This window comes from Rosa chinensis, chromosome 2 (assembly GCF_002994745.2).
Source record: "Rosa chinensis cultivar Old Blush chromosome 2, RchiOBHm-V2, whole genome shotgun sequence".
Classification (NCBI taxonomy): Eukaryota; Viridiplantae; Streptophyta; class Magnoliopsida; order Rosales; family Rosaceae; genus Rosa; species Rosa chinensis.
Window position 1 is genome coordinate 67,668,575 of NC_037089.1, and position 12,830 is coordinate 67,681,404.

Sequence of the window (12,830 nt, forward strand, 5' to 3'; positions counted from 1 at the left end):
GAGATATTTTGGTCCACCACAGAGAATTATTTGATTTTTGCATTTCAAAAAATTTACATGATACATCAGAACAATCTTTTTTCGGATTTAATGATTCCTAAGAGTGAATGAGTCCTTTGACGGCCATTTGATTTGACAATAGTAAATTGAATTTTAAATTGAAATAGTGTTGAAAAATGGATCTCCTAAGTGCCACTCCTGTCACTGTCTAACATCTTAATCAACACCAGAATCAGTTGTTTCAGATCTGAGATTGGCGTTGCCAACTGCCTAGTAAGAACTCATGGCAAGAAGTAGACCTTCAAGAAGATTGCCAGTGCCAAATGCTGGTTGCTGGACCTTGACAGTTTTGGCAACAGTATCATCATCAAAAAAGCTTCGTAAAAGATCCAGTTTCTACCTATCTTCATTCTAGACATTATGTACTTCAGTTTCGGTATTTATACGCACATTATCACCAACTTCATGGATTAAATCCTCACTTTTCGATCATTTGTTCTTTTAATCCTCCAAATAATTCACTGCCCGAGTAAATTAGCACCAAAATCAGTACTTCTCCAGTGCCGGCGCATCGCCGAGGGCTATAGTAGTCAATGTTTTTATGAAAATCCTTCGTCAAATAATTATTCCTAAAGACACTGTTCCAAAGTCCTTTGGCCTTGGCTGGATTCATTTTTACAATATTCTTTATTCTTTAAGGATATAGACTAAATCCCAACTTGTTAGATGCACTTCCTTCTTGAAATCAGTATCACCCCACCAAAATATATGACTTTTAAATTTATCAAGCGTATGTATTGCAAATAGAGATGGGAAATCTAGCAGTTTGTAACTTTGTATAGAATCTCAGCTGTTTGTGAGCAGGTTTAGAAAATTGCATCGTGTTTTAGGACAAGTATAAATTGATACACAGAGAGAGATCAGAGAGAGTGGAGATTCAGTGTGTTTATTCATCTCATACAAAGAGGTATTTATAGGAGTACATTTTGTAGTGTGAATGCTCAAAGAGAAACTCAATTTGATAACTACTACATTTACAGCTGCAGCTCTATATTGTGGCTGTGATGATGACATTTGTCATACTTGTTCCCCTTTGGCATAAAGCTTGTCACACAAGTCTCTATACCTACATTATACACTCAAGTACCTATTGTATACATGATATAGACATTTATACTATGACTCATATGTACAACATGATTCATATATACTACAACACTCCCCCTTGGATATTTCATGTCAATAGTATTGTCTAGATCGTGCGCTTCGAAATTGCCTCGTTAAAAACCTTGCCAAGTAATAAAACCCTGTAGGAAAAACAACATTGGTCGAAGGAGAAAAAGAGCACAACGCGCGTTGAGTGTGGAGTATGTATCTGGATACTCCCCCTGATTTAGACTCCTCCTGGAGATCGTGGGAGTTCGGATAATCTTCTCAATCCGATACTCTTCACATGTTTCTCGAAAAGGGATTTTGGTAACGACTTAGTAAATAAGTCCGCTACATTTTCCTCTGATCGGATTTGATTTACTTCAATTTTTAGAAGTGTTTGTTGTTGCTGATTGTAGAAGAATTTTGGCGATATATGCTTGGTATTGTCCCCCTTGATGAAACCTAATTTCATTTGCTCAATACAAGCTGCATTATCTTCGTAAATGCATGTAGGTTCTTCTGTGGTAGACTTCAAACCACAGGTTCCTCGAATGTGTCTATTTACATACCTTAGCCATATGCATTCACGCACAGCTTCATGTAGAGCAATAATCTCTGCATGATTTGAGGAAGTAGCAACAAGGGTCTGTTTTGTGGATCTCCAAGATATCGCGGTGCTTCCCATGGTAAAGACATAACCTGTTTGGAAGCGACCTTTGTGAGGGTCAGAGAGATACCCTGCATCAGCAAAACCCATCAAAACATCATTATCATTTTGATGGAGGGGAGGAGGAGAACATCGGCCACCATTGATGGTGTCGCCGGTGTTCATATTACGGAAGGTGGCCTTTTGCCTTGTGGGATCTAATCCCATACTTCCATCTTTTCTTTTCTCCCTGTAGGGATAAAAGAAGCCCATATCAATCGTACCTTTTAAGTATCGAAAGATTGTCTTTATACCAATCCAATGGCGGCGTGTTGGCGAGGAACTATGTCGAGCCAACAAGTTCACTGCGAATGAGATATCCGGTCTTGTGCATTGAGCTAAGTACAATAATGGACCTATTGCACTTAGATATGTCACTTCAGCCTCTAATAAGCCTTCGTCCTCATCCTTTGGACGAAATGGATCTTTTCTGGGCTCAAGACTACGGCTGATCATGGGAGTACTCACAGGCTTTGCTTTATCTTCATTAAAGCGCCTTAGTAATTTTTGAGTATATGCTGACTGATGGATCATAATCCCATCATTACGGAGCTCGAGTTCTATTCCGAGACAAAACCGTGTTTTCCCAAGATCTTTCATCTCAAATTCGGATTTCAAATATTTAGCAGTTTCTTTTAACTCATTTAGAGTTCCAATTAGATTCATGTCATCGACATAAACTGCTATAATTGCAAATCCGGAACTTGTCCTTTTAATGAACACGCATGGGCATATTTCATTGTTAATATATCCCTTCCTAATCAAGTAGTCACTTAGACGGTTATACCACATCCGTCCGGATTGTTTCAATCCATATAGTGAGCGTCTCAATCTTACTGAAAACGCGCTCCGTGGTTTAGAGCCATTTGATTTGGGTAATTGAAGTCCATCTGGAACCTTCATATATATCTCTGAATCTAGATCCCCATAGAGATATGCTGTAAACGCGCTCCGTGGTTTAGAGCGAGGTTCGATATCATCGTATTCTATAATTCCTTTTGCAATATGATATGCAAATGCATCATTAATAGTCATAGAATTTCTGTCCATCATCACATGTATACTAGTGTAATTCATGGAGATCTCTCTATTCTCTGGAATTGGTTCTGTTATTGGAGCGTCCTCCAATGATGTCTCTTTGACATAACCATAATCCGGAATATTTTCATGAGATGGATTAATTGTATCGATGATTAATGGATTATTTTGTGCCAAACTCGCTTTCTTTCTTGGGCGAGAATCCATCGAACCTATGGGCCTCCCGCGTTTTCTGGAGGGAGCCGTGGGTCTAGCCACTACGTCACCCATATAGGGGACGTTGGCGCCATTCTCATGTACTCTTGAGATGGCATCATGTCCTCTAGTGTTAGGGACATCAATCCTTCCAGGCACATTTGCAGCAGGTATATGTGATCTTGTCACTTTAGCGATATTAGAAAACGCATCAGGCATTGATTCTGCTACGTTCTGAAGATCGAGAATTCTCCGCACTTCTATTTCAGATTGTGCTGTTCGGGGATCAAGATGAGACAGAGTGGGGACAAACCACGACAATTCCTGTCTTTTCTGTTGAACATTACTGTTCATGTCTCCCTCTAAGGACGGGAAGACTGTATCATCAAAGTGACAATCCACAAATCTTGCGGTAAATAGATCACCTGTCAAGGGTTCTATATATCGGATAATGGTGGGAAAGCCATATCCAGTATAAAGACCTAATCGTCTTTGAGGACCCATTTTGGTGCACTGTGGCGGCGCAATTGGCACATAGACTGCACACCCAAATATGCGTAAGTGTGAGACATCGGGCTCATACCCAGTTACCATCTGGGAAGCAGAAAATGGTTGGGTGGCAGTGGGCCTCAGACGAATAAGCACAGCTGCGTGCAATATTGCATAGCCCCAAGCAGAAATAGGGAGATTGGTGCGCATAACCAATGCTCGAGCAACCATTTGAAGTTTTTTAATGGCAGCTTCTGCGAGACCATTTTGGGTGTGTACATGAGGTACATGGTGTTCAACCTCGATCCCAATGGACATGCAATAATCATCAAAAGTTTTTGATGTAAACTCTCCAGCATTGTCAAGACGAATTGACTTAATAGGATGATCATGGTGGTGAGCCCTTAATTTAATGATTTGTGCTAGGAGTTTAGCAAATGCAGCATTTCTCGTGGATAATAGCATGACATGTGAGCAGCGTGTCGATGCATCAACCAACACCATAAAATATCTAAATGGTCTGCTAGTTGGTTGAATAGGTCCACAAATATCACCTTGTATTCTTTGCAAGAATGGTATATTTTCTTTAGTGTCCTTTGCATAGGATGGTCTTGATCCTACCTTTGCTAAAGAGCAAGCCTTCCAAAACGAATGATATGAAGTAGTTCTTTCGACCAATCTTTGGTTCGTACTTCTTTTCGTTTTGAAGAATGGATGTCCGTGTGAAGTTTTTAATATACGGAGCATCATATCACGACCTGGGTGACCCAAACGGTCGTGCCAAAATCTATATGTGTCAGAATCCAATAAATTTTCATTCATGACATGGTTGGATTCAATTACTCTGATAGTGGTTGCATATAATCCACTAGAGCGACACATAAGTTTCTCTAATACTCGTGTATTTTCGTAGTTATTAGAGGTAATGCAAAGGAACTCTTGTCCATTCTCACAATGTGTTTCCACATGAAGGTCATTAGCTCTTATATCTTTAAAACTCAATAGGGTTCTTCCAGCCCTAGGAGCGTATAGAGCTTCGGTGATATTAGTATTCGTGCCATTTGGCAACAAGAATTGAGCTGGTCCTCGACCATGAATCAATTGTGATGATCCTGCCATCGTAGTTATTGAATATCGACTAGGCGTCATCCATAAAAACAATTGCCTATGTCGTAATATAGTATGTGTGGTGCCACTATCAACAAGGCATTCCATTTCTCCAGAAAACATACTGAAAAAGAATAAAGTTCGGAATATTAACACATGTCCATGACATTGAATGCGATACTTTATTGATAAGGAAAATGATTACATCAAAGTTTTCCAAAGTCTATTCCAAAAGTAAAATCAAAATGACATATCGTAGTCACTCAATCCATTTGATAACTCTAATGAAATATGACTAGGAAAGTAGAGAGATGTTGGTGGAGCGGGGCTCACTTAAGTACCTTGATCTCAATCACTTTCCTAGACATCATACTTCATTTGATGCGCCACTGAGAAAGAGTTTAATACAATTGTTATTGATTAAGGCACATTTGCCATTCTTGGAAAATAGAAAGGACTATTCTAATCAAAGTCTGCTGCATCCTCGCGCACTTGTTTAGCTTTGAAGTCCTCTATGGTGAGATTGACATCTTCACTATCTTCATTTTCGGCAAGGTTGGATTCTTGCTCCCTGAATTGCCTATACTCTTTGTAGCTTGTAGCTAGTTGAGTACTTGCATGGCATTGCTTGAACCAATACTCGATTGATCCGCACCGATGACACACGTCATTATGGTTGCCTACTTTCATTGGAGGTGCAGTTTGTCCACGTTGTGGATATTCCCTAGGAGGGTTACTGCTACTACCACGTCTTATGATGCGACCTCCACGGCCCATGTTGCTATCGTATCCACCTCTCCCACGTGTGGAGTTGCCACCACGTGTGGAGTTACCACGTGTGGAGTTACCTCCACGTGTGAAGTTGCCACCACGAGTGTCCGCTCTAAAGTTGCGGTTTCTCTCTTTATTGGGGTGGTTATTGTTTGGACCCAAAATGAACATTTTGGTTTGACAAGGCACGTCTTGGAGAAATTGAGCCAATATCAGTGGCTCAAGCTATATATTGTCGACAAGTTCGAAATATATATTTAGAGGCTAAATAAAGCCTACTATGGAAGCATGAAAAGTCAACTTTAGCACATTTTCCTACTTCGGCTAGGAGAAACAGAGCTAAACAAGGAAGGAGGGGCAGCAGACTAACCAAATAAAATCGAAATGAGCTAAAACTTTCCAGATTCATTCTAGACAGCCCAAGGATCATTTCTTATGAAGAGTGCCAGAGCTAGTTTTGAGTGGAAGGCCTTCAAACAATCAGTCCAATTTTCTATAGAAGCAAAACTGGAAAACTGGACCTGTAAGAGGTCCAGCAGCATTTCCGGCCCAACTACATGGAAATAAATTCTGAAATTTTACCACAGTAATCCACACTCATGGTGGATAATTTCATATGAAGAAGTCGAAGGCTTATACTGAAGTCTTGTTGGAGAAATAATTGAAGGAATAAAGGGGCAGAAACTGACCTAAAACCAGCTCAATATTCACATGTTCATGTTTCCTACCCACATGAAGAAAGCTAGATGCTTTTCTTTTTTTCCTTTGATATATTTTTCTACTACAATCTCTTTAATAGATCATCATCACTTCCATGTTTCTGCACCTTCATGCTTTGCTTTCATTTCATCATTTCTCTATCTTTTCCATATTTTACAAATCACTTTTATACTCCACTTTCATTATTTTTATTCCACTCATCATTTCACTCTTCTTTTTCTTCCCTATATAAACACCTTCTCCTCTCATTCTCAAACACACATTTACAACATCAAAACATCTCTAAGATGATCTAAGTTCTCTCTAGAGCAACTCCTCTCCTTCTCTTTCTCTTATCGGTGATCACACTCTAAGCCCTAGTCTTCTCAGGAGTCGACTATTAGTGCCACCAAACCCTCTGTCAACGTACTTCGGTCCTAGTCTCCTCGGGAGCCGACGGTAGTGCCGCGACCACAACGGTTACAGAACCAGCCAAGCAAGGGTAACGCCCTAGCAACCCAGCCAAGCTAAAGTCACGTTTTAGCAAGTTCTCCTCACTTCCCGGTGGTTCTCACTCTACTCAATCTACAACATCGAGTATCGATTTGGTGACGCAAGAAGATGATAAGCAAAAGTCCTCATCACGAGGCACAAAGACCCCAGCGACGAGGTTGGTGCTCTCCTCGTCTACAATCACTTGAAAGAAGTCAGGTCAAGGGACACCCCCGACGACCGCACCCGAACGGTGCTAGCATGCCCGCGCTGAAAAGAGACTGTTGACCAGCTGCTACAAAACTGGAGCCAAACATTTTGGCACGCCCAGTGGGACAAGGTTAGAATTTTTTTTTTCTTGAAGACATTCAACCACCGGGCTACAAAATTGGAAACAAACATTTTGGTACGCCCAGTGGGACTACACTAGAGTCTTTTTGCATTTGTTCGCCATCATTCAGATGCCAGGGGAAAATATTTACCAAAAGAAATTCCTAAAGTGAATGATGGTCAATGTTGCCACCACTGGCGATACTGCCATTAATGATGAGTTTATGCCTATTCCCATCCCAGAGGGGGCAAGCATTGAGGAACAGCTCGCGATCATCATGGCCAACATCGAGAGGCATAAAGAAAAGCGAGCCAGGGACATGGCCAGTTTGATCACAAAAACAAAGCAGAGGTTTCGGGATTGGGACCTACAAATTGAGCAGAACGCTCGAGAAGCTGGAGAACAATTCCATAAGCCTTTCTTGAGCAGCGACAAACAGACCACTCAACATGCCGCGAACATCACATTTGAGTTCGCAACCTTACGCGAGGAAGGTTCCAGCTTGGCTAATTCGCAGCAAGGCGAATTGGAACGTCAAAAACCTGCTCGCGAAGAGGTCGTTTCTGAGACTAACTTGCCTGTAGGTGGCAATCAACCTAAGGATCTCGCTGGTGAGTCATAGCCTTACACAGAGGCTGTGCATGGAAAAGGTCATCAACAAGATTGTTCTTCTGACAATACAATTGTCTCTGAACAAATATCTGATTTCTCCACTGATCAAGACAAATATGTGGCTACTGATCAGATGCATGGGAGGCAAGATATGACCCATGATCATCCCTTTGATCAAGAGCAGTTGGCGACTGTTGGCCACAAAGCCGATCTTGGGACATCTTCATCTCCTCAATTGCAATTGAAGATCATGCCTCGTCAACCAACAAAGATACTTGGGGGGCAAGAATACCCCTCTCACGAGCCAAATTCCTCTAAATTCTTCAACGAGAAGTATCTTTGTTCTTTTCCTACAAGCTCTCACAGGAGGGATTTTTACCCTACAAATTTTGATACATCAGAGCTTGGAGTGAAGCATAGATGGCCTCCCCCGTGGCCTTCTGGAGGTTAGCCAAATATAGTGCTGCTAACTTATTTTTTGTTTTTAAATTTCCTGTCAATTTTCAGTTTTCATTTTTATTTTCGTCATTTGTGAATCATAACGGAATAGGTGAAGTCTCTTTTGTTACTATTGGCCTAAACTCCTTATTGGTGCCTAGTTCAGGTCCCTTAAGGTTAAGGGAGGCTTTTATTAAAACTTATTGAACTGTCTTCACACTTATGACCTTTCTCATCTTAGTAAGTATAGCCTATGTGAAATGGTGTCTAGAAAGGGGACAACGTTCATGACAGGTTCTTGAATCCAGAAGTGCGTGAAAATGGGCCTAAACCACTATGTGGGAGTAGCTCATGCCAAAATGGATTCTGCCTCTCTTGTTCGCCCTCCCCCATCTGGCCATTTCAGTAAGGTTGCCCAAAGGATTTGAAAGAAAATTTGTGTCTAGACGACTATACTTGGGCCGCATGTCTAAACCTTGATTCACAATGTCTTATTAAAAAAAATACAAAAATACAAAAATACAAAAATACAAAAATACAAAAAGAGTTTCAAATTTGTGCGTCGCGGAGCATGCAAAAAATTGTGTTCTTGCCTAATAGCAGTGGCGGATCCTTATGGGGGCGGGTGAGGGCCATGGCCCCCCCAATGTTTTCAAATGTCCTTAACAAGCCGTGTATAACATCAATAAAGTCAGCAATTTTGTATATATATGGCCCCCCCATTGCCCCAATTTACTAAATTAGTAATTTTAAAACCTTTTATTTGCTTTGCTTTTTAGGCATGGCCAGCATTTGTTGTTCACGTTGTCATGCTTAGTTTTTGTCAGCAAAGAATCTCATGCTTATTCATATTATATTCTAAACCATAAGTAAAGTAGTCAAGAGCAACAGTTAGTCACCCACTCACCCTATTTCAACTCTGCGACATCATCTTCTAAACTTCTACAATTCTACAAAACAACTCTGCGACTGCAAGATCAATTATCAGTTCAATTTCAAACCACTGCTTTTTAGGCATGGCCAGCATTTGTTGTTCACGTTGTCATGCTTAGTTTTTGTCAGCAAAGAATCTCATGCTTATTCATATTATATTCTAAACCATAAGTAAAGTAGTCAAGAGCAACAGTTAGTCACCCACTCACCCTATTTCAACTCTGCGACATCATCTTCTAAACTTCTACAATTCTACAAAACAACTCTGCGACTGCAAGATCAATTATCAGTTCAATTTCAAACCACAGAGAGCTCAAGGTGAGTACATACTTTTATTTATTGATTTCAGTTTTAATTTTTTATCGTATTCATTATTGATTTGGGTATGAATTATGATCATGTTTGGAAACTAGGCTCGTGAAATCATGCCCAAACTGAAAACAATTGATTCATTCTTTAAAAGAAAAGAAGTTGAGGATACTGTAAATAATACAACTTCTGGTGTTAATGCTTCATCGAGTTCAGCTGAGCCTCCTTCAAATCCTCAAAATACTGAAGAACATTTGACACCTCAATTGGAAAATCTTGGGCATGATTTTAATGACGTTGATATTGCTACTATTGAACGAGATCCTGGAAAACGTTTGAAGATGTGGGAATATCCACCCAACAAGCGCGATGAGATTAGACGTGCTTATTTGAAATTAGGGCCATATCAAATTCACCTTACGGAATATCCAAAGTCTGGAAAGAAACATCCTCGTCGCTTTCAAGAGTCATGGTATACCCAATTTTCTTCTTGGCTTGAATATTCTCCTTTTGAAGATGCAGCGTATTGCTTACCATGCTATCTTTTTACAATGAAAGCAGCTTGTCGTCCTGGTTGGGATCTATTTAGTGTCAAGGGATTTAGAAATTGGAAGAAAGTGAATGACGGAAATCGGTGTGCATTTTTGAATCATATTGGAGAGGATTCTTGCTCACCTCATAACAAAGCTGTGCAAGCTTGTGAGGATTTGTTGAAGCAATCAAGACATATAGACAAAGTGATCAATAAGCAAACACGTGCGCAGATTGTAAATAACAGATTGCGAGTGAAGACTTCTATTGATGCTATTCGTTTTCTCGCAGTTCAGGGATGTGCTTTTAGAGGTCACGACAGAGTCACAAAATCAAGGTAATTTTGTTGAGTTGATTAAACTTTTGGCATCATATAATGAAAAAGTGGCACAAACTGTTTTGGAAAATGCTCCTAAATCTGCTAAATATACATCACCAGCAATACAAAAGGAAATTTTGCAAGTTATTGCGAGCAAAGTGCGGAAAAAGATTCGAGAAGATGTTGGAGATTCTAAATTTTGTATTATCGTTGATGAGGCCCGTGACGAGTCTAAGAGAGAACAAATGGCTCTTGTTTTGAGATTTGTTGATGGAGAAGGTTTTATACAAGAGCGCTTCTTTGATCTTTCTCATGTTAAAGACACTGGAGCTGCAACTCTAAAGAATGAAATATGTGTCATTCTTTCTCGTCATTCACTTGATGTTCAAAATATTCGTGGACAAGGGTATGATGGAGCAAGCAATATGCGAGGTGAGTGGAAAGGATTGCAAGCATTATTTCTAAATGATTGTCCATATACATACTATGTACATTGCTTCGCACACCGCTTGCAATTGGCATTAGTTGCTGCATCAAGAGAGGTAATTCCTGTCCATAATTTTTTCTCTCATTTGAGCTTTGTTATAAATGTGGTTGTTTCTTCTTGTAAATGTCATGATGAGTTACAAGATGCTCAAATAGAAGAAATAGCACATTTATTATCTATTGATGAACTTGAAAGTGGAAAGGGAGCTAATCAGATTGGCACTTTGAAACGACCTAGTGATACTCGATGGAGCTCATATTTTCTTTCTTTATGTAGCCTAGTGAGACTATTTGGTCCAACTATTGCAGTGCTTGAAAAAATTGAGAAAGAAAGTTCCAATTATTGCCAACTTGGTGATGCTAATGCAGCTTGCAAAATGGTTACTTCATTTGAGTTTATTTTCATCCTCCATTTGATGAAGGAGATCATGGGTATCACAAATGGTCTTTGTCAAGCCTTGCAACAGAAAAATCAAGACATTTTGAATGCTATGCATTTAGTTTCAGATACAAAGGCACTTATCCAAAAGTTTAGAGAAGATGGTTGGGAAAATTTTCTTGGGAAAGTCATTTCATTCTCTAATAAATATGAAATTGATATTCCTGACTTAAATGCTCCTTATTTTGAAGGTCGAAGTCGTCGTCGCAAAAGAGATGTTACATTGGAGCATCATTTTCATGTTGATATATTTGTTGCTGCTATAGATGTTCAATTGCAGGAGCTTAATTGTAGGTTTGGTGAATCTGCTATGGAGCTTCTAACACTTGGCAGTGCTTTGGAACCCAAAAATGCATACAAGTCATTCAATATTGAAACCATATGTCTTCTTGTTGAGAAGTATTATCCTCTTGATTTTACTGAGCAAGAGAAAATTAATTTGAGATTTCAATTGAGGTCTTTTGAGATTGATGTGCATAGTCATCCAGAATTGCAATCACTGTCATCTATTCCACAATTATGTCGGAGGTTAGTGGAGACTGAAAGGGTAAGTAGATATTATCTTATTGATAGATTAATTCGTTTTATATTAACTCTTCCAGTATCTACTGCAACCAGTGAGAGAGCATTTTCGGCGATGAAAATCATTAAAACAAGGCTTAGAAACAAAATGGAGGATGATTTTTTGGCAGATAACTTGGCGGTCTACATTGAGAGAGAAATTGCTAAGAGCTTCAATTCTGATTCTATACTTGATGGCTTTAGTTCTATAAAAGAGCGTAGAGTACTATTTAAATAGTTTTTGTATTTCTGAGTTCTGAAATTAGTTGTATTGTGATTTTATGGACGGGGTTTAGGTTTCAAGTCCCCCCCCCCCCCCCGTTGTACTTAATTTATGCAACTAATAAAATAGGCGTGGGGATGAGCCACCCAGCTTGACTGGGTTCCAAACCCCAAAAAAAAAAAAATGTTATTGTAGTCTTTTTTTTTTTCCGGCCCCTCCAAGATTCGGCTCCAAGTTCAGTCATAGTGGCTGGAACTTGCTAATATACTTAAGAGGCCATTGGTATTGGTCTGAGCACATATACAAGAGGCATTTAATATACCTAGTATGGTATTAGCAGTGGAGGAAGTCAAATCAATATTTTTGCCAATAATTGTGGCGAAAGCTGGGTTACGAATTGTTGGCAGCGAAGTGGTTTTAATTACATGGCCTCGCAAAGGATGGTTCGCGAAGGAAGACTGGCGATTAATATATATATGCTCATTATATATAATTAAGAGGGAGAGAGGCCACTGTTCAAGTAATTTTAGTCAAGCCAATACAAGTGGCTTTGGAGCAACGACATTATAAGAGCAGTGCTGATTCAAGACCTCTTCAGTCAAGATGAAGACTTTTGACTTCGAGGTCTGGGGGGCAATGTTTGGACCCAAAATGAACATTTTAGTCTGACAAGGCACGTCTTGGAGAAATTGAGCCAATATCAGTGGCTCAAGCTATATATTGTCGACAAGTTCGAAATATATATTTAGAGGCTAAATAAAGCCTACTATGTGTTTGGACCCAAAATGAACATTTTGGCCTGACAAGGCACGTTTTGGAGAAATTGAGCCAATGCCAGTGGCTCAAGCTATATATTGTCGACAAGTTCGAAATATATATTTAGAGGCTAAATAAAGCCTACAATGGAAGCATGAAAAGTCAACTTTAGCACATTTTCCTACTTCGGCTAGGAGAAACTGGGCTAAACAAGGAAGGAGGGGCGGCAGACAAACCAAATGA

The 12,830-nt window shown here is 39.7% G+C and overlaps 1 protein-coding gene and 1 pseudogene across 1 annotated transcript; one reads left to right on the plus strand and one right to left on the minus strand.

The window, feature by feature from the left end:
• Positions 1-5,149: 5,149 nt before the first annotated feature.
• On the minus strand, positions 5,150-5,629 carry LOC112184827. The gene has a single exon (XM_024323062.1). The coding sequence runs from the start codon at positions 5,627-5,629 to the stop codon at positions 5,150-5,152; it is 480 nt and encodes a 159-aa protein (XP_024178830.1).
• A 3,225-nt stretch (positions 5,630-8,854) lies between these two features.
• LOC112190143 lies at positions 8,855-11,912 on the plus strand (annotated as a pseudogene).
• The last annotated feature ends 918 nt before the right edge of the window (positions 11,913-12,830 follow it).